Source organism: Rhinatrema bivittatum, chromosome 2 (genome assembly GCF_901001135.1).
Source record: "Rhinatrema bivittatum chromosome 2, aRhiBiv1.1, whole genome shotgun sequence".
NCBI classification, from domain to species: domain Eukaryota; kingdom Metazoa; phylum Chordata; class Amphibia; order Gymnophiona; family Rhinatrematidae; genus Rhinatrema; species Rhinatrema bivittatum.
The window spans coordinates 588,176,260-588,199,645 of NC_042616.1; the positions used below are offsets into that span (position 1 = coordinate 588,176,260).

Sequence of the window (23,386 nt, forward strand, 5' to 3'; positions counted from 1 at the left end):
AACACCAAGATTTCTGCCTACCAGCTGTACATCACTCAATACCAGAGGAACCTCTGGAAACAAATGGAGAATTTGTTACCTCCCTATCCACACAATTCCAAGAACCAGCACAAGTTGTGATCAACAAAGGACTAGAGGCGGGCAAACACGAGGTGAGAGCAGTCTACGACAATTTTGAGACTGCCTCCAGAACAGCAGCAGCTGGGATCACTGCCCGTAGATGGGCCTGGCTCAAGGCATCTGACCTCAGGACTGAGGTCCAAGAAAAACTTGTGGATCTGCCCTGTCTTGGTGACAATCTCTTCGGGGACAAGATTCAGGAAGCTGTACAATAGCTTAAAGACCACACTGAGACCCTACATCGGTTGTCTCAAACCCCACAAGAGCCTGCTACTCAGTCTTCTTGTCGTCGTCCTCCGCGAAGAGAAACCCGACGTCCTTATTACAGGCCACGCAGATACTACCCCCACACTTCTAGGGGTAGGTCTACCAGACCACAACAACGATCCCAGGCCAGGCAATCTAGGCCTGCTCATCCACAACCTCCTGCGCAGACAGGCCCTGCGACAGGCTTTTGAAACACAGACCAGAGGACAAATCCAACCTTTCAATCCCAAGCCAAATATACCAGTGGGCGGAAGAGTATCTCACTTTCACACAAATTGGCAAAACATCATCAGACCAATGGGTACTCTCCATAGTCTCTCGAGGCTACAAACTAAATTTCATCTCAATTCCTCCAGAATTTCCACCAACTTCCTGCCCAAAACACAATTCTCAACTTCATCAGTTACAAATAGAATTATCCACCCTTCTGAGAGCCAGGGCCATACAACCAGTACCCCGGTCACAGCAGGGCAGAGGATTCTACTCCCGATATTTCCTCATTCCAAAGAAAACTGGAGGCCTAGACCTCAGAAACCTCAACAAATTTCTGAAGAAAGAAAAGTTCAGGATGGTTTCTCTAGGCACCATGCTTCCACTTCTTCAAGCAGGAGATTGGCTTTGTTCTCTGGATCTTCAAGACGCTTACGCTCACATACCAATATTCCCTCCTCATCGCAAGAACCTGCGCTTCATGGTGGGCCATCAACATTTCCAGTACAGAGTTCTACCTTTTGGACTGGCATCTGCTCCCAGAGTCTTCACCAAATGTCTGGCAGTAATAGCAGGACAATTGCACAAAGAAGGTGTCCATGTCTTCCCATATCTAGACGACTGGCTCATAAAAAGTCAGTCTCCACAAGGAGCTCTTAACCTCTCTAACACGAACAATTACTGTACTTCACTCCATGGGATTTCTCATCAGTTATCAAAAGTCCCATCTCACTCCAACTCACCTGCTTCAATTCATAGGAGCAGAATTGAACACCAATCTAGCACAGGCCATTCTACCTGTAAATCGAGCAGACACACACATTCTACTAGCAAAATCCATCTCCTTACAGAAACAAGTGACAGCTCATCAGTTTCTGACCTTACTGGGTCATATGGCCTCCACGGTTCATGTTACACCCATGGCAAGGCTCGCCATGAGGATTACCCAATGGACTTTAAGATCACAATGGATCCAAGCCATTCAACCGCTACACTATCCAATTCAATTGACCCAACAACTAAGATCATCTCTACGTTGCTGGACAAACAAGAACAACTTGTGCAAAGGCCTCCCTTTTCAACAACCAGTCCCACAGATAATTTTAACTACAGATGCATCCACCTTGGGTTGGGGAGCTCACATAGACAATCTCCAAACACAAGGGACTTAGACAAAACTCGAAGCAACATTTCAAATCAATTTCCTAGAGCTTCGAGCTATACGTTATGCACTACATGCGTTCAAGGACTGCCTTTCACACAAAACTGTTCTGATCCAAACGGACAACACAGTAGCCATGTGGTACATCAACAAACAGGGAGGTACGGGTTCGATTCTCCTTTGTCAAGAAGCTGCACAGATTTGGGACTGGGCCCTGAATCACTCAATGTTCCTCCGGGCCACTTATCTAGCTGGCATACACAATGTGGTGGCAGATCGACTCAGTCGTCAGTTCCAACCACACGAGTGGTCCCTGGATCCCGCAGTAGTGACCAGGATATTTCAACGTTGGGGACAACCAACAATAGACCTCTTTGCGTCACATCTGAATCACAAAGTGGACAAGTTCTGTTCTCTACACAAACAGAAGAATCAGCCAGCCAAGGACGCCTTCGCTCGCCCTTGGAACTCAGGCCTACTATACGCGTATCCTCCAATACCGTCATAACCAAAACTCTAGTGAAACTACAACAGGACAAGGGGTCCATGATACTCATAGCCCCATATTGGCCTCGACAGTCTGGTTCCCCACACTGCTAGACCTCTCAGTCAGGGATCCAATTCGTCTGGGAGTTGCTCCCACTCTCATAACTCAGGATCAGGGCCGGTTGTGACATCCCAACCTTCAATCCCTATCCCTGACAGCATGGATGTTGAAAGCTTGATATTACAACCTCTCAATCTTTCATCTCATATATCTCAAGTGCTTATAGCTTCACGTAAACCTTCCACACGGAAGAACTATTCTTCTAAATGGAAGAGATTCACTTTGTGGTGCTCTGAAAAGAACATAAATCCTTTCACCTGCCCCACCACTTCTCTCCTAGAATACTTATACCATCTTTCGGAATCTGGTCTCCAGACTTCATCTATAAGAGTACATTTAAGTGCAATCTCTGCTTACCATAACAAGATGGGAGATGCACCTATTTCCACACAACCTCTCGTAAGCAGATTTATGAGAGGTTTAACTCACCTTAAACCACCAATTCGACCACCTGTCCCAGAGTGGGATCTGAATCTGCTCATGCGCTCTCCTTTCGAACCCATAGATTCTTGTGATCTTAAATTTCTCACTTGGAAAACTATCTTCCTCATAGCCATTACATCAGCTAGAAGGGTTAGTGAGTTACAAGCACTTGTAACATATCCACCCTATACTAAGTTCCTACATGACAAAGTGGTTCTCCGTACACATCCAAAATTCCTTCCCAAAGTAGTTACGGAATTCCACTTGAATCAATCCATAAATTTACCCACATTCTTTCCAAGGCCTCATTCCCATCCAGGAGAAACAGCCTTGCATACCTTGGACTGCAAGCGTGCACTAGCCTTTTATATAGATCGCACTGCAGTTCAGAGACAATCCACACAGCTCTTTGTATCCTACGATCCAAACAAACCGGGTACAGCAGATTGCATACAGTTTTGCTATGAAAAAGCAGGCCTTCCTCTCCAAGGGCGAGTAAAGGCACATTCAGTAAGAGCAATGTCAACTTCAGTGGCACACTATCGTTCAGTGCCAATCCTTGACATATGTAAAGCAGCAACATGGACTTCTCTTCACACTTTTGCGGCTCATTACTGCTTGGACAAGCAGGGACGACAAGATTCTGCCTATGGACAATCTGTCTTAAAGAACTTTTTTCCAGTTTAATCCCAACTACATCAACGACCAACTTCCTATGATCTTCGGCTGACTCATTTTCAACAACAATACTTCACTGTTGCTTCACCACGAATGACTCAGCCTCTAGCTTACTATTCACCCACTCAGACAAGAACCTAGCCTCCCAACATTCAGGAAAAGACTTAAGACCTGGCTGTTTAAACAAGCATTCCCGGACTCCAATTAATCTCTCACACCATCAAACATACGTTATCCAGCCAGGTCAACCTCTTCTCCTTGTAAATATCTATAGCTAATGTTATAGCTAATGTAATTACCTACAGCTATTGTTATCCTCTCCTTTCTTTCTCTTCTCCCAGTTCTATTATTCTTGTTATTTGTAACTGCCTCCTTCTACACTTCCAGATTACTTAGTTGTTTATTGTACACCCCTGTTTATATGTAAACCAGCATGATGTGATTGTATCATGAATGCCGGTATATAAAAATCTTAAATATGTGAGGACTAGCATCCTGCTTGTCCTGGGATAAAGTAAAATTGCTTACCTTGTAATAGGTGTTATCCCAGGACAGCAGGATGTAGTCCTCACAGAACCCACCCGAAACCCCCAGAGTTGGGTCTCATACCTTTTATTTTATTTTTGCTAACGCTTTTGCTACATACGAGACTGAAGAGAGACACCTGTGGCAGAGAATATCATAGCATGCTGGGCATGCTCAGTGGCCTCTCAGGGTCAGTCAAAAGTTTCTAGAAACTTTGACAGGTTTCCTGCGCTGGGCTCCGCTGACGTCACCCATATGTGAGGTCTACATCGTGCTGTCCTGGGATAACACCTATTACAAGGTAAGCAATTTTGCTTTACCCAGTGACCCAGCAAATTCCTGGTCATCCTTCAAACCTGTTAGCTCTCTTGAAATTCATTTGATTTTATCCAACTTAAAATCTGCCCATCATCCATGGGATCCGATTTCTCTCAAATACTTTAAATCCCTGCCTTGATTGTATTACTTCCACTATCACTGATATAGTAAATTTGTCCCTTTCTGAAGGTAATGTTCCAGCACCGTTAAAATGTGCCATAGTTAGGGGAGAGAATTTGTGAGACTTCAGTAAGGAGGCGCAAAGAACTGCTTGATGACCCGGGGGTAAAGTTTTGTTGAAGCTAGCCCAGACGGCGTCTCGGAAGCCACGCCCTCCCATGTGATGTCACCCTGATTGGAGTTTAAATTCTAGTCACAGTGGTGCGTTGCCTAAGCAGCGCGCGCCCAAGGGGCGCGCAACTTAGTTTGCAACTTAGTTTTGGACTTTGTTTGGACTTATTTATTCTTTTTACTCTATACAATTCTTTAAATAATTGCTGAATCTCGAATAACTTTCTCCTCATAAGTCTGTGAGGCTTAGGAAGGAGAATTAGGTAAGAAACCGTCGTTCAATTATAATTTAAATTTTGATATGCCTCATACTAAGCGAAAGGGGTGACTGAGGCTTGAGTCCCCTGCCTCCGCCTCAAACACCCCAGTCCAGTCTAAAATTCAAGGTTTCTTTCCACTGGTTGCAGTCTCAACACCGGGAGAAATGTCTGCTGAGAGTATAGATAAGGAACAAAATCTATCTTTCCAGGGCAAACAAACATCTCTGTCCCCAGGTGCACCAGTTATTCCTCTACCTCCACAACTTGAAAATCCACATGAGCATTTCTTGGCCCTGGTGGAAGCCACCAAACGGTCTAAGGAAGCAGAGGGAGTAACTGTGGAATTAACAAGGAGTACAGAAGAGGGAAATGACTTGACAGGGGAAATTCAAATGATTTCCAATACTTGTCGAGTGGGGGCGGTTACTGCTTGCATTAATATATCTAAAATAGATAAACCCAACAAAATTACATTGGAATCAATTTGGCAAGCTATAACTTCAATGGAAAAATCAATCTCTTTATTAGCTTCTTCAATGAATAGCTCTCAAGATATGTTAACTATGATTGAACCTAAAATCAATAAACATATAGCACAAATAAAAGATATTACAGATAAGATAATTTCTGTTCAGAAGGTACAAACAACAATGATTCAGTCAGAATCAATTTTAAAAAGGAGATTAGAAAATAGGGAAAATAAATTACGATATCTGAATCTGAGAGTTATAAACTTCCCAAATGTTAAATTAATCTCTCTTAAAGAGTAATTTAAAAAATATCTCAAGGAAATATTATTATTATTTTCTGAAAAAATGCCTTCAATCTCAAAAATTTACTTTGTTCCTTTAAAAACTGAAAGTGAAGTAAAGAAAGAGGGTTCTAAGATAAACTTAGAATTAGATTTGATGGGTTATTTGGAAACTCCATCAGAAGAATTAATTGAACAACGAGGCACCTTATTTGTATCTTTCAATTTATCTTCAGATAGAGATTTGATCTTGAGTACCTTTTTGAAAAATCGAAATAAAACTTTTTTAGGTCAAAGATTACAGATATATCCTGATATTGTAAAGGATACACAGATACGTAGAAAAATCTTTGTAGAATTGAGTAAAGAAGCTAGAAAGTTGGGAGCACAAGCCAATATTAGGTATCCATGTAAATGTTTATTGCAACATCAAGGGAAGAGGTTTGTCTATTATGAACCAGAGCAAATGAAAATCTACGTAGAGAATTTAAAGAAAATGCAAGCAATACCTAACCAACTAGGTGAATAAAAATAATACTGCATCATTCTCCTAATTTTGTAACAATATGTATAAAAATTGTTCCATATCTTTTCAAGAATCACAGATTTTCTGTTCTTTATAACTGATTTGCAGAAATTGAAGTTTGCTGATATTATTGATGTAAACTTTATTTCGCATTGAAATTGTTGAAACTTGATGGGGGAGGTAGGGTTATGGGAGGAGGGGTAAGAATATGTGTAGAGTTAAGAAAATATTTATTTAATAGTATGTAATAGAATATATATAATGTACCAAATGTTTTGCTTTGGTAATGTTCATTATTTATAATAAAAACAGATTTAACATAAATAAAGAATTAAAAAAAAAAAAAGTGCCATAGTTAAACCAGTTAAAAAAAAAAAACAAAAAATGTCAGATTTCAATAATTTTCGTCCAATTTCTAACCTTCCTTTTCTCACTAAGGTAAAGGAAAAATCTGTCCAGAAACAATTATCTGAATACTTAGACTCCCACGAAATTTAAACCCTTCACAATTTGTTTTTAGTACATTTTTTAGTACAGAATCCCTTCTTTTAGCATTGTCCAATAAGATTCTTAGAAGTTTTGATAATGGAGAATCTTTTATTTTAGTCCTTTTAGACTTTTCAGCAGCCTTCGATACAGTAGATTTTGAAATTTTAACTGAAAGAGTGATTGAGATTGGTCTAAGTGGGAAAAGTTCTATCCTGGTTTAAGTACTTTCTCTCCGAGCGATCCTACCAAGTAAAACTAAATTTCCTAGCGTGTAGCAGATGGATTCAAAACAAATGGGTATAGTGTGCTTGTGCTAGCAGTTGGAGACGGATCTGACGTCAGCACAGGTACATATACCCCCACAGGAAGTGTAGCAAATCAGTAATTTCCATCTCCAAAGCAGTTTGGAGCTACCTCACGCTCGCTGAGCGTGTTTCCAAATTCTAACGACTAAATTCCTAGAAGAAACCTACTGAAGATGAGCCCCGCACTCCTGTGGTGATACCAGGCGATCACTCACCCAGTTGAGTTTCCCGAGCTGACTTCCGTGGTCCCTCGGAGGTAAGAGCCTCGGTCCGGTGGCCGGTTCGTGGCAGGGACCCAGCCCCCGAGTGAGAAGGGCTCGGGCGCGGCTTGGCCCCCGAGCGAGACGAGTTCGGGCGCGGCCTAGAGGCAGCCTCGGTCCCGGCGTGGACTTGGCCCCCGAGCGAGACGAGTTCTGGCGCGGCCTAGAGGCAGCGGGTGCACTTCCTTAAGCGCGGTGGTGAAGGTACTCACCCTCTCCCCCGCAGCCGGAGACCGCCCGGGTCGCAGCCGGGAAGCGCCGAAGACAAGGTAAGGCGTACATCTTTACTTGGTCTCCGAGGAAGTGTGGACTAACTGGGCTTGCCTACGAGGCAGCCCGCCAAGGAGGTCGCCATTTTGCCTGCCTACTCATCTTCGCCAACTAAGCGCACGTTGCTAAGCGCACGTTGTTAGCGCACGCGATAGGCGCACGTTGTTAGCGCACGCGATAGGTGCACGTTGTTAGCGCACGCGATAGGTGCATGTTGACTAAGCGCACGCTACTAGGATACGCGCACATTATAGGACGCCCGTTATAGGCGCATGCTGTTAAGCGCACTTATTAGGCGCACATCGTTGGGCGACACCGAATTTCAGGCGAATGGAGCATAAGAGAGCCCATGCGTCTGCAGAGTCGGCACCTCCAGAATCAGGCATGAAAGCTCTAAGCCTCTGCTCAGCATGCAACACAGAGCGAGGAAGCAGACTCCCTATGTGCCCAATGTGAGGAGGCCATGGGAGTTCCAGGACAGGACCGGTCCCAGCCCAGCGGTTCCTCAGGGAACGCACCGGACTTAGCAGGCCGCGGCGAGCAGCCAGGGAACCCGAGAGACCTGGTGCCCCTACGGCCAGATCCGGCTTCGCTTTCCTGGGTGGAATTATTTAAGGGGATTCACGCCTTTGTCCAGATGCAGTCTGCTCCTCGTATGGGTCTTTCCGTCCCGGTTGATCCAGCCCCTGGACCCTCGAGACCTAGGCGCAGCCACCCGACAGCCCCGATTATGGGGATTCAGATTGCTCCGAGGAAAATGAGGAGCCCCCCGAGGAGGGTGAACTTCCCTCGGAGATAGGACCATGAGACGCTTCTTTTGGAAAGAAGATCTTCCAGGCCTGGTCTCACAATGCCTATCGGAGCTCGCCATTCCGGGCCAGGACACCCCAGGGGACCCTAAAATGAACCCCCTGCTAGAGGGCCTGCGCCAAACAGCTCACCATTTTCCCCTCCTACAAGCTGCACAGCAGCTAATCGATCTGGAATGGAAGGCACCGGAGGCCTCATTCAAAGGGGGTCGGGCCTTGTCAGGCATGTACCCTCTGGATCCGGTGTCCAAGGAGCTGCTGGTGTGCCCCAGGGTAGACACCATAGTTAACGCAATTGTGAAGCACACTACCATTCAGGTGGAGGGGGGAGCGGCCCTCGAGGATACGCATGACCGACGCATGGACACCATTCTGAAACAAGCCTTTGAGGTAGCAGCCATGTCCCTACGAATCGCGACTTGCTGCACCGTGGTGACGTGTTCCTGTTTATCACAAGCGAGAAACAACACTCCGGGAGAAGACATGGAATCAGCTCTCGCTTTTCTCACTGACGCAGCCTCCGACCTCGTCCGTATGGCAGCCAAGGGAGTGTCCTCCTCGGTGGCAGTCAGAAGACAGCTTTGGCTACGTAATTGGGGCGGCCGACTCGTCCTCCAAGACACGACTCACAAGAATGCCCTTTAAGGGTTTCCTACTATTCAGCAGCGATCTCGAGAACTGGGCTACTAAATGGGGTGCCTCTCCATTGCCCCGTCTACCAGAAGACAGGTCGAGGAGGAGCCAGCATTCTTTTTCTAGACCATCCAGAGGTAGAAATTCTCAGCGCTTCAACCCTTACAGGACTCGCTCTCAAGTACCTTGTTCTCAGGCAGGAACCAGCCCTTTAGGGCTAAGCACAACAAGAAGAGAACCGGCTCGGGTTCTGGCCCCAGCCGCAACCCACAGTGACAATCAGCCGACCCATCCGGGGGTAGCAGCCATAGGGGGCAGGCTAACCCTCTTCTACCGCAGGTGGGTCGAGATCACTTCGGACCGGTGGGTCCTCGCCATCATCCGAGAAGGATATCACCTGGATTTTCTTCGGCTTCCGCCGGACAAGTTTCTGGAATCTCCTTGTTCACCGCTCAAGAAAGCGGCACTAGAAGTGACCTTACAGAGGCTCCTGGCTCTAAAAGCCATAATCTCAGTACCTGCGGGAGAGATAAATTCTGGGCATTATTCCATTTATTTCATAGTACCCAAGAAGGAGGGCACTTTCAGGCCCGTCCTGGACCTCAAGTCAGTCAACCGACACCTACGGGTCCCCAGCTTTTGCATGGAAACTCTGCGGTCTGTCAAGAATTCAGTACAACCAGGGGAGTTTCTCACCTCTCTAGATCTGTCGGAAGCCTACTTGCATATCCCAATCCATCGGGATCACCAGTGCCATTTACGCTTCAAAGTCCTGAATCAGCACTTCCAGTTCCGAGCTTTACCCTTCGGGTTAGCCACCGTGCCGCAGATCTTCACCAAGGTCATAGTAGTAGTGGCGGCGGCACTCAGGAAGGAAGGAATTCTCGTCCATCCCTACCTGGAAGATTGGCTGATCAGGGCAAAGTCACCGGAGGAGAGTCACCGGGCAACCAACAGAGTTATAGCTCTTCTGGAAAGCCTAGGATGGGTAGTCAACATAAAGAAGAGTTCCTTACAGCTGTCCCAGTCGCTGGAATATACCTAGGGGTCCAATTCGACACCCAAGAAGACAAGGTCAGCCTGACCTCCAAGAGAAAGTCAAAACTCCGGAATCATCTGCAGGTCCTGCTGAGCGCCAGCCGGCCCACAACTCGGGATTACCTACAAGTCCTCGGCCTCATGGCATTCACTCTGGAGGTGGTGCCATGGGCACGGGCTCATATGAGACCATTGCAACGCGCCCTTCTATCTCGATGGAGCCCACGATCACAGAACTACACCATACACCTACCTCTGCCGACCAGAGTGCGGAATCAGCTACGGTGGTGGTTACAGCCCGGCCACATGAGCCGGGGGTCAAGAATGTCCTCCCCAACCTGGATTCTGTTCACCACAGATGCCAGCCTGAACGGATGGGGAGCACACTGCGAAGAACTCACCGCCCAAGGGCGGTGGACCAGAAAAGAGTCAAGGTGGAACATCAACCGACTAGAGGCGTGGGCAGTCAGGCTAGCGTGCCTGTGATTTGCCCACAGACTTCGCGACAGAGCGGTCAGAGTGATGTCAGACAACGCCACCACGGCATACATCAATCGACAGGGCGGAACCAGAAGCCAACAAGTGTCCCTAGAAATCACTCCCCTGATGATTTGGGCAGAAGTAAATCTTCAGGACATCTCCGCCGTCCACATTGCCGGGAAGGACAACACGACGGCAGACTTCCTCATCAGAGACAGCCTAAACCCGGGGGAGTGGCAGCTGTCACCCACAGCTTTTCAGATAATTGTGGATCAATGGGGGACGCCAGCCATGGACCTATTAGCGGACAGGTCCAACGCTCAAGTTCCCAGATATTTCAGCCGCAGGCGGGATCCTCGAGCCCAGGGGATCGATGCCCTGGTACAACCGTGGCCTCAGGGGATCCTGCTATACGCCTTTCCTCCGTGGCCCCTGCTGGGCGCCATTGTACACAGGATTCAGCAACACAGACGCCTTGTTCTTCTAGTGGCCCCGGACTGGCCGAGAAGACTACTGGCAGGGACTCCTTTACGCCTGCCTCCGCACAGGGACCTGCTGCGGCAAGGTCCCATCCTCCACGAGGATCCAGCTCAATTCTCTCTTACGGTCTGGCCATTGAGAGGGCTAGACTGAAGAAAAGAGGATACTCGGAGCCGGTAATAGATACACTCCTCCGAGCACGCAAGTTCTCCACATCACTAACATATATAAGGATCTGGAGAGTTTTTGAAGCTTGGTGCGACTCTCACAGCACCAATTCACATGCCGCTAAGATGCCTCTCATTTTGGACTTCCTACAAGATGGACTTCAGAAGGGTCTGTCCCTCAGCTCCATCAAGGTTCAGGTAGCAGCACTGTCTTGCTACGGTCCCAGGAGTGACGGCAATTCCATTGCCAAAGACCCAGACGTTTCACGTTTCCTGAAAGGAGTCAAACACATTCGCCCACCACTGAAGTGGCCAGTGCCCTTGTGGAACCTCAATCTAGTATTGGAATTTCTAGCGGGATCCGCCTTCAGGCCCCATCGAGGCCTGTCTCTCCGTTTGTTAACCTTGAAGATGGTATTCTTGCTGGCCGTATGTTCAGCACGCCGCATCTCAGAGCTACAAGCACTGTCCTGCCGTGATCCCTTTCTCAGAATCACTCCAGAGGCTATCCATCTTCGCACGGTTCCTTCCTTTTTACCCAAAGTAGTCTCACAATTTCACCTCAACCAAACCATATCCTTGCCTACCACGGAAGGTTTGAAGAAGTCTGAAGAAGGTCGAATGCTACGCCATCTCGACATCTGCAGACTGCTGTCCAGATACCTGGAAATGTCAGAAGCAGTACCAAAGACGGACCACCTGTTCGTCCTGCACAGCGGGAAGAAGCAAGGGGAAGCGGCCTTACGGCCGACCATCGCCCACTGGATTAAAGAAGTTATCAAGGCAGCCTACGTAGAGGCAGGAAAACCACCGCCTCTACAGGTCAAGGCTCATTCTGCCAGAGCACAATCGGCCTCTTGGGCAGAAACTAAGATGCTGTCGCCTGCAGAGATATGTAAAGCGGCGACGTGGTCCTCCCTCCATACCTTCTCCAGATTCTACCGTCTGGACGTCCAGGCCAGGGAGGACACAGCATTTGCGAGGGCAATCTTACACGGTCCTCGGGCAGCCTCCCGCCCAGTCCGGGAGTAGCTTTTGTACATCCCATTTGTTTTGAGTCCATCTGCTATACGCTAGGAAATGTTGAGATTACTTACCTGATAATCTCCTTTTCCTTAGTGTATGCAGATGGACTCAGCATCCCGCCCGGCTGCCGGTATACATGGGGATTCGCCAACTCGCGGTAAGCCATGTTTTCTTATATAGGGCATCCACCCTGAAGGGTGTCGACACCTTCTGGCTGAGTACACTGGCGGTCTCCAGCTACCATCAATTGGTCAGGGTAATCCTGTTCATTTAATCGATCGGTCAGTCACACATATATCCATAAAGCTTTTGCAAGGAAGATTACTGATTTGCTACACTTCCTGTGGGGGTATATGTACCCGTGCTGACGTCAGATCCGTCTCCAACTGCTAGCACGAGCACACTATACCCATTTGTTTTGAGTCCATCTGCATACACTAAGGAAAAGGAGATTATCAGGTAAGTAATCTCAACATTCCTGTCTATCTGGAAAGATTGATATCAACTCTGGAGTGTACCACAAGGATCATCGTTATCGGCATCCCTTTTTAACATTTACCTATTACCCTTATGCTTGTCTGGATTAGCTATAATTCATTTTATATATGCCGATGACGTACAACTTCTAATCCCTATCAAATCTATTGAACATACTCTAAAGACAATTGATATCTACCTAACTGCTATAAGACAACTTTTAATAAATATGAAACTTTAAATAATCATAAAACCAAAATGATTTTATTAACAAGAAAATCAAACCTTGACAGAACTTTCCATTTTAATTCCGATTACATGCAGATTGATTCAACTGACCAGATCTGCGACCTAGGAATTCTTATTGATCCTGAACTTAGAAGAAATCTGACATCAAGAGAAAAATTAGGGATGGTTATTTTAAATTACACATCTTAAAACGTGTTAAGCCTTTACTAGAATTTAACGATTTTAGAGCTATTTTACAAACCCTACTTTTCTCCACTTTAGATTATTTTAATTCTCTTTAATTTGGTTTACCTGGAAATTCTTTGACCTTTACAGCTTCTCCAAAACGCAACTGCAAGAGTCTTATGCAGAGGAAAAAGATATGACCATAACATGCCAACCTTGATGGATTTACATTGGCTTCCTATAAAGCAGAGAATTGATTATAAAATTTTGTGTATCATACACAAATTGTTAAACTGCGACCGAACTGAATGGCTAAACTCCTCCTTACATCTGCACTTACCTCAAAGGTCTTCTTACAGTGCCTTCCATAAGAACACATCTATCTGAAGTTAGAGACAGGGCAATTTCAGTGGCAGGACCTAAACTAAGGAACTCGCTATCAGATGAGCTTAGGCTTCAAAAAGATTTAAAAATATTAAAAACAAACCTTAAAACCTGGTTATTTAAAAAGGCTTATGAAAATTAAACAAATACTATACAGCAGTCAGTCGCAATAATGTAAACTTTAAAGCAATGGACTAAGCAGCATTCTAACAAATGCATTTGCCTGCTTATTTTGTCATTATTTTTTCCATATTTTACTGAATTTTAGCTTAAATCTTTTTTCCACTATGCGAACTTAAAATGTCTGTGTTCTTATGTTTTAAGCTTACATATTATTAGTTGTTTGTTTATTTTAATTATATTTTATGAACTTAGTTTAATTGTTTATCACTTGTTTTAAATGATTATATAACGTTTGTAATATATTTTGAACTTTGCATATTTTTTGTACACCGTCTAGATTGTTTACAGATTGACGGTATGTAAAACAAACAAAGATGGGAGAATTAGTGTATAGCAATGAATAATGACATAGAATTAATTGGCATCTCAGAGACATGGTGGAAAGAAGATAACCAATTGTTATCCCTGCTCTAGCCTACTGCCTCTGTGTGGCCTTCGGGCCTTCTGCCTGCCTCTGTGTAATCTACATATATATTCAAATTTTGTACATAGCCTTCTGTTCACAATTTTTTATCCCCTTCTCCCAGTTATGCTGCTCCCAGTTGAATATATTTTACTATTTTCATGTTTTTCCTTGTTCTTGTTCATTGTAAAGGCCATGCCTAATTGATACTCAAGCTATCATTGTTCTAAGTTATTTGTAAACCGATACGATGTGCAAACGGTTGTCGGTATATAAAAATCTTTAAATAAATAAATAAAAAATCTAACAAGTCGTGAAGGATGGTGCACAAGACTCACATAGTTAAACATATGGTTATATTTAAGTAATATTTTTATCAAGAGCTCAACTGAAGGGGTGTAGTTAAATCAGGTGAATTCATGTATACCATTTTACTAGTTCCTTTATTTTCTGATTTCTTTTTGTTTTTAGTCTTGGACAATGAACTACGTGGGCCAGCTTGCAGGACAGGTGCTGGTGACTGTGAAGGAGCTGTACAAAGGCATTAACCAGGCCACTCTTTCAGGATGCATAGATGTCATTGTGGTCCGGCAGCAGGATGGTACTTACCAGTGCTCACCTTTTCATGTCCGGTTTGGAAAACTTGGTGTCCTGCGCTCCAAAGAAAAATGTGTAAGTGCAGAGCATTCTCCGCTGATATGATACCATTGCCATTAAAAATAGATGTTCTGGAAAGGAGCTTCCATGCTGGGTCAGACCAGTAGGTCAGCTTAGTATTCTGTCCAACAGTGGCAAGTAGCAGGTGCTTTGACGTTTATAAGAGCAGGATATCATACCTGTCATACCTTTCCTGTTTGGCCGTTAAATTTTCTGGGAATTTGTGTGTTCTCTCATGAGTACTTCTTTTAAAGGAGTGCATATGAAAGCACTGTGTACTTTTCTAGCCTTTCTCAGATTATAGTGGGAGGAAGCACTTTTAAAGGTAGAGCTCTGGATGTAAACTAGCCCAGAAGTGGGGATAAGGGGGGCTTGCATATAGGTCCCCAGGCTGCAAACAGATGTGGTTTTCAGGCTATCCACAATGAATATTCATGAAATTAATTTGCATAGAGGCCTGTAGTTGGTTGATTTACATATTTTGATTATCTTGAAAACTGGGCTCTCTTAGACCAATGTTTAGCCAATCCTTTCCTGGAGTCACACCTAGTTAATCATGTTTTCAGGATTGCCATAATGAATATGTATGAGAGGTCTGCACACTCTGGGTTTCCAATGTATGTAAGTCTATTCATGGATATTCTAAAAACAAGATTGGTTAGGTGTGCCCCTAGGAGAGGGTAAACGCTCTTAGACTGTAATCTGTAACCCGGATGTATCATCTTATGCCTCCTGGTTTACTAAATGCATTTCTCCGAGGACAAGCAGGATGGCAGTCCTCTCAAAAGGGTGACTTCAACAAATGGAGCCTGGCATGGAAAATGTATGTCCAAGTTTCTATAACTTTGACTGAGATTCAAAGCATGATCACGCATGCTATATACCTTGCATTTATTTGTTTATTTGTTTAATTTGTTTGAGTTTTATATACAGTTATTTGGTAAAGCCATCATAACTGTTTACAAAAGTACAAATTGAAATACTTTTAACAATTGAGCAAAAGGTATAACAGGAGGCATATTAAACAAAAAGAGAGACATGCATTTGCAAAGATATTAACTGGAATTTGCACTACAGATTGTACTAAGGGGTGCAGAAAGGGGAGAGCCCCTTCATCGCGGTGTCTTCATCGCCTCTCAACGGTCGGTGCTGCCCTCGATGATGTCAGGGGGGGCGGGGCTCCTGATCGGGTCTCTCTCTCTACCTGCCATTCCCTCTCATTTTCTGCTGGTTTTTCTTTTTTTTTCATGGCGGTGGAGATGTGCCACAGGGTGCCTGAAGATGGTGGGTGGCCTCCCTGTTCGAGGGTGCCTGGTGGCAAGTCGCCTCTCAACGGTCAGTGCTGCCCTCGATGATATCGGGTCTCTCTCTCTCTCTCTACTTGCCATTCATGTGAGGTCTTTTCTGGTGGATGTAAAACATTTTGGATCAGAGATCCTCACTTTGCCAACTTTTGTAAAGTGTGTTTTTTTTTTCCCGCAAAAATTTTGCATTTCCTCATTCAGTTGACACTGGGGCCCCTGATTCTCACATTAGCTTCCTAGATGAGGTTTTTCAACGTTTATCAGGGCAACGGTGTGCTCTGTGCCTGCCAGCCATTGTTGGCAACTGCCATGGATTTCAGTCTTGCATCCTTTTTATTTTGTGACGACATGTCCACTTCTGGTTTCAAGCGGTGTCCCGGGTGTACGAGAACATGTCTATCACAGACCTCCGTGATAGATGTCTGCCTTGGGGCATCACACATGTCTGGGGTTGCAGCAAGTGTGCCAGGATGGTGCCAAAGAGGACGTAAGATCCAGCTCACCAAAATGGAGCGCCTCTTCAAGCCAGAGAAGACTGAACCATCGGCATGAGAGACATTGGCATAGAGGGACCTCGGGACCACATCGCTTGACTCTGAGCCATTGACATCAGCAGGGCTGCTAGTTTCGTCAATGCCCTCAGCTGTGAGGGACGCTGGAGACGGGCCATGTTTGGGCTTCTCCCAAGTCAAGGATGTCTGGTTCATTGGCATCGGCACTTGGGAAAGACCGATCTGAGTATCAAGGGAATCCGAGGAAGCATCGCCATCTGTCCTCTTCGATGCTGGTGGCGGGCACAGGAATGCACCAGCTTCTGCTGTGTTGCCCCCACAGTGATCCTTTGACGAGGAGATCTAGTTCTCCTTTGAAGCTGGGGATATGACACGGACTCTATTGGTCCCGATGCCAGACACCAGTCTTCCTCTCAGTTCCAAAGAGGATCTTGCAAAAAATCTGGAAAAAGTAGTAAACACACAACTTACAGATTACCTAGAAAAACATCATAATCTTTTCCCATCACAATTCTCGCTCACAGATTCCCTATTCAAAGGACTGGACAAAGGCCACTCATACATCATTGCACTGCTAGATATCTCATCTGCATGCAATACTATAAGCCACAGCATCCTACTCAGCCGGCTTAATGAAATTGGCATCTCAGATACCCCAGTTCACTGGTTTGAATCCTACCTAAACAACCGACAATACAAAGTACGAATAGGCAACACAGAATCCCAAGCAATCCAAGCAATCCATCTATCACAAGGCGTTCCCCAAGGCTCTTCTTATTCGCTACCCTTTTTAACATCTACCTACTACCACTCTGCCATCTCCTCTCCGAACTTGGTCTCACACACTTCATATATGCGTATGATGTGCAAATACTCATCCCCATAACTGATTCCCTACCCAGCGTAATCAAAACTTGGGAATCCGCTCTCGACACAATCAACACCCTCCTCACTAACCTCAACCTCGCTCTCAACATCTCCAAAACAGAAATCATGATCATATCACTGCAACACAAGATCACCCACTCGCATCCATTCACCCTCCCCTCTACAATCACCCCTGCACAGCACATACGTGAGCTAGGTGTCATCTTAGACAATCAACTAAACCTAAAAATATTTATCAATTCCACAATGAAAGAATGTTACTTCAAACTGCACAACCTAAAAAACTAAGACCCCTCCTCCACTTAAGTGACTTCCATACAGTCCTCCAGGCCATGATATTCTCAAAAATTGACTACTGTAACGCCCTACTCCTAGGCCTTCCCAAAAACACAATCTTCCCACTCCAAATGTTTCAAAACGCCGCTGCCCGCATCCTCACCAACACTCGTAAAACTGAACATATCACCCCCATCCTCAAAGATTTACACTGGCTCCCTATTGCACCGCGCATCCGTTACAAGACCCTAGCCATCATACACAAAACCTTACACGCCCAAAATATGCACTTCCTCAATGACTCACTACACTTCCACACCTCCAACAGATAGCAGGGCCCACAATCTGGAACTTTATGCCCACCGATCTACGACCGGAACTCTGCCCAAAAAAAATTCAAACAAAAACTGAAGACATGGCTATTTAAACAGGCTTTCACTTGACCTCCCCCCCCCATTTCTGCTTCCCAGGCTCCATGCCATGACCAAAAGCCTCGTATCCCACCACCTCCCACTCGTAAAGCATATCCTTAGACCCACCCTGCAATTATTCCTTTGGTAAATCCCTGATTTGCCATATAATTATTCATTAAGCAACTTAGTCCTTGATATACCTCCATACCTGCTCTACATTCTCTCTTCATCCCCTCTTTGACCCCCAATATTTTAGTATCTTATTTTTGTCTTACTTCCCACCATGTTCTAATCTTCCCACTCTGTTATTTGAAGTTAAAATCTCATGGACTGAAGTTAAAATGTTATCTATTGAAGTTAATTTTGTATTTTAATTATCTATCTCCCCTCCCCATCTTCCAATGCATCCCCCCCTTTTATGTTTTAAAGCTATAATGTTCCTTGTAAAGCTTTTATGCTGCATTTTCTGTTTTTATGTAAACTGATATGATGTTTCACAACGAATGTCTGTCTAGAAAAACCTTAAATAAAATAAATAAATCTAGTTGTATCTCCTGTGTCCCAGCCTCTTTTCACATCTGTGAAGTTAAAGGAATTGGAGAGGATTGTATAGCTGGCTGTCGAGAAGGCGAAGTGTTGCCTTGGCATTGCGGCACTGATAGCACTGACATAGGCTCCATTGCTCCTCGAGCAGTTGCTGGAATCCCTACATATGCTTATTGGCATGTTACTGACCCAGCTGTCATCTGTTACCGGGACGGCATCAATGCCCTGCGGGGGAATCAGGGTTGTCATCCCTGGTTCCTCATAGGAGGAGGCCCACCCAATGCCGGAGAAGACACCGGGGCTCTGGCAAACATCAACGGTTCCATTGGTGCCTGCACTGTAAGTCAGCTGATGAGAACCTAGGGCCCTGTCACCAGTTGATGACACTGGTGACGAGAGTACCTATTTATTTATTTATTTATTTGAGATTTTTCTATACCGGCATTCGCGATGGGAATCGCATCATGCCGGTTTACAATTAACAAGGTGTGACAAAAGGAAAATTAATAAGAACATTAACAGGTGCTAAAAGAAAAAAATAGCAGTTACATTAAAACAGGGACATAATATAACTTGGAACGGTGAAATAGGCGATAGTAAATTAACAGTAAAAAATAAAACCTGCCAATTTAAAAGAGATTGTAAAATTAAGGAATTGGCAAAGATGTTGATTACTCTGATGGGTGGTCTGAGTTAATTGAGGTGAATTAAGGTTCAGTTAGTGTCTGGAAAGGCTTTCATAAATAACCAGGTTTTAAGTCTCTTTCTAAATGTTGGAAGGCTGGGTTCCTGTCTCAGTTCTGGTGGGATGGAGTTCCACAAAGTCTGTCATGCTGAGGAGAATGCCCTGTCTCTGAGAGTCATATGCTGAAAGGTTTTGGAAGGAGGCACCTGTAATGAGTCTCTGTAGGACTCTCTGATCGGTCTGGCGGAGGTATGTTTTTTAAATGGAATTTGAAGGTTAAGCGGAGAGAGTTGATGGATAGCTTTGTAGATGGTGGTAATGGACTTATATAAGATTCTATAGTGAACTGGCAGCCAATGCAAGTCTTTGAGAATAGGAGATATGTGGTCTCTTCTTCTTGAGTTTGTCAATATTCTGGCCGCAGTGTTCTGAACCATCTGAAGGGGTTTAGTGTGAGAAGACGGGAGACCTAATAGAATGGAATTGCAATAATCTAACTTAGAGAAGATTATTGATTGCAAGACTGTTCTGTAGTCATGGGAGTGGAAAAGTGGTTTAATTCTTTTTAAGACGTGAAGTTTATGAAAGCAGTCCTTAGTAGTTTGATTAATAAAAGATTTTAGATTTAGCCGATTATCAATGATAGCTCCTAGGTCTCTTACTTGTGAGGTTTGAAAGCCAGTTGGTGGATTTGAGGCGAGGTTACTGTTTTCGGGGGAAATTATGAGAAGTTCGGTTTTTGAAGAATTTAGGATTAGATTTAGACTGGAGAGGAGGTTGTCAATTTTTTGAAGGCAATTTTCCCAGATTTTAATGGTTTTTGTGAGGGATTCTTTGATAGGGATGACTATCTGGACATCATCCGCATATAGAAAGTATTTGAGGTTCAGATTGGTTAATAGTTGACATAGGGGGAGGAGGTAAATGTTAAAGAGCGTGGGAGAAAGGGAGGAGCCCTGCGGAACTCCTAGCGTGGAAGGATAAAACTGAGATTCTTTATGTATTTTGACTTTGTATCCTCTGTTTCCCAAGAATGATTTGAACCAGGCAAGTGCAGAGCCTGTTATTCCGATGTTCGCTAGTTGATTTAGGAGGAGGGAGTGATTAACAGTATCAAAGGCGGCCGATAGGTCGAGGAGTATCAGTAGGTAGGCCTGACCTTTATCGAGGCCCATGATGAGGTAGTCTGTTAGGGATATGAGAAGTGATTCGGTGCTTAAAGATTTTCGGAAGCCATATTGCGTGGAGAAAAGTATATTGTGGTCTTCGAGATAGTCTGACAATCTGGCGTTAACTAATTTTTCCATTACCTTAGCTATGAAAGGTAGGTTGGAGATTGGGCGAAAGTTGGAAGGATCTTTGGGATTTAAATTAGGTTTTTTTAAGAGAGGTTTGATGGAGGCAATTTTCAGGTCGTCTGGATAGATTCCTTGGGCTAAGGAACAATTGATGATGTCCATCAGTGCTTTAGAGATGGTATGTGGTATTAGCAGCAGTAGTTTGGAAGGGATATGATCAAATGGGTGGGAGGAGGGTTTCATTCTCTTCAATACTAATTTGGTCTCAGACGTTGCGATGGGTTCGAAGGCTTGTATAGAGATGCCTTTGCAGGGATGGAGGTATGCGCTGAATGGAGTTAGGGTATTAGGTTTCAGCTGTGATTGAAGGTTGGATATTTTGTTACCTATGACCCCGGCGGGGAAGGACTCCTCTATGGTTTCTTATGCTTTGGATGGTCTTCCCTCAGATCAATCTCCTCCAGAGGATCGAAGGAAGTCCCACTGGAGGACCTCTTTTTCATAGACTTTGTTTGGGTGATAGCAGAGGCTGCCCATTTCAGTTAAAAACTGAAGAGAACACCAGGCACAGAATGCTGGATATCTCCATTTCGTGGAGGCTCCCAAGGAGATTGTGGTAGTCCCAGTGTACAAGATCCTTGTGGAGTTACTGCTGAGGATGTGGGAACACCCCCCTCACCTCCCATGAATAGGAAGGTGGACTTGATTTATCTCATTCAAAAGGCTCTCAGATTTGACAAGCATCAAATCTGTTCTCAAGAAGGCCAAGCACTCGTGGACACATTCCTTGGTGCCCCTGGGGAAGGATCACAGAGTGGATGCTCCTGGGAGGAAGGTGTTCCAAGGTGTTATATTTATTGTCCTCATAGCAGCCTACCAGCTCTACATGAGCCTATATTTATTTATTTATTTATTTTTAATTTTTATATACCGACATTCTTACATCCGATGTAAATCATACCGGTTTACATTAAACAGAATAGCAGGAAATAAATTTCCATAGTCTAATACAAAGAACATTTCTAATTAAAATTATTAACAAGTGAAAAGAAAAGGTAAAGAATTGGAATAAAGTTTAAATAAAAGAAAAATATAAAAGTTTTTTTTTTTTTTTTTACAAGCACAAGGGTTGCACGAAGGGGTACACAAAGGGGAGGGCCCCTTTGTTGCGCCCCTTCGGTGCGCGGCGCCTGATGGTGAGGCGCTCTTCAACCGTCGCCGGAGCTCCCAGTGACGTCAGGGGGGGGCGTGGTCATAGATCTCAGTCATTCAATTTCCCTCACCTCCTGCTGTTGGTTGTTGGTTCCGTATCTTTTTTTTTTTTTTTTCCTGCCATTCAGTTTGTTTAGTTCTCGCGGGGGCCCAGGATGGAGGGTGGCCTCCCCGCTCGCCGGCGCCTGATGGTGAGGCGCTCTTCAACCGTCGCCGGAGCTCCCAGTGACGTCAGGGGGGGGCGTGGTCATAGATCTCAGTCATTCAATATATGCAGGACATCCAGAAGCAGGTGCAGGACGTTGCCGAGCAATTACCTCAGCAGCGGCAAGACATCCTTCTTTTGCTTGCGCACTAAGGTCTGGAGTGCGGAAAACATAGGATCCATTCAATCTATGATATTTTCGAGACAGCATTGAGGGTCTCTTCAGCAGGAATCTGTGCCTGCATACGCACATAGCTGCGGGCCTTGGATCTCAACCTGGAGATGCAGGAGTGACTCTGACATGCCGTGTATGGGAGAGAATCTCTTCGTACATAAAGTCAAGGACGTGGTGACTCAAATCCGGGACCATTAAGGAACCCTACCACAGATCTCTATTGGCTCTCAGGACCTGTCCTCCTCATCTAAGAGGTCATTGAGGTCTGGGCCCAAGAAGTCCTCCTTCCGCCTGAGTAAGTACTAGCCTCCACTGCCTCGTTCTCATTAGTCACATCAGGGCTTTTGTGGTTGCCCCAGACAACAAAAAGCTCCAAAGCCTCAGCTGGTGCCTCAGACTAATCCTGGGATAGGGTTTTGACTGGCTCACAGGGAACATAGCCAAGTTGCCCTTATCTGAAGCAATGGGGGGGAAGGCTTCAGTTCTTTGCAAACTGGTGGCCCAGTGTAACCTCGGACCAGTGTGTTCTCTCCATCGTTCGTGAGGGGTACAAATTGAATCTGTTAGGTACCCAATAGATGATGATCATATATATTAGATGAATCACTTGTACCATCAATACATTTGTAAAATAGTCTTGCCTCACAAATCTGCTTCACATTTTTGAAGGAGTTAATAAACATGTGGCTAAAGGTGAACCGGTAGATGTAGTGTACTTGGATTTTCAGAAGGCATTTGACAAAGTTCCTCATGAGAGGCTTCTAGGAAAAGTAAAAAGTCATGGGATAGGTGGCGATGTCCTTTCGTGGATTACAAACTGGCTAAAAGACAGGAAACAGAGAGTAGGATTAAATGGACAATTTTCTCAGTGGAAGAGAGTGAGCAGTGGAGTACCTCAGGGATCTGTACTGGGACCCTTACTTTTCAATATATTTATAAATGATCTGGAAAGAAATACGTCGAGTGAGGTAATCAAATTTGCAGATGATGCAAAATTGTTCAGAGTAGTTAAATCATCAGCAGATTGTGATAAATTGCAGGAAGACCTTGTGAGGCTGGAAAATTGGGCATCTAATTGGCAGATGAAATTTAATGTGGACAAGTGCAAGGTGATGCATATAGGGAAAAATAACCCATGCTATAGTTACACAATGTTAGGTTCCATATTAGGTGCTACTACCCAAGAAAGAAATCTAGGTGTCATAGTGGATAGCACATTGAAATCATCGGTTCAGTGTGCTGCGGCAGTCAAAAAAAAG

The 23,386-nt window shown here is 44.8% G+C and overlaps 1 protein-coding gene across 8 annotated transcripts in view; it reads left to right on the forward strand.

Annotated features, from left to right (window-relative positions):
• LPIN2 (lipin 2) overlaps positions 1–23,386 on the forward strand; it is a 397,530-nt gene that overhangs the window by 27,216 nt on the left and 346,928 nt on the right. For all 8 annotated transcript variants that reach the window (XM_029591076.1, XM_029591075.1, XM_029591073.1 and 5 more), the window contains exon 2: positions 14,428–14,628. In XM_029591076.1, coding sequence (XP_029446936.1) covers positions 14,437–14,628 — 192 coding nt within the window. In that variant the 5' untranslated portion in view covers positions 14,428–14,436. The remainder of the gene's footprint in view (positions 1–14,427; positions 14,629–23,386) is intronic.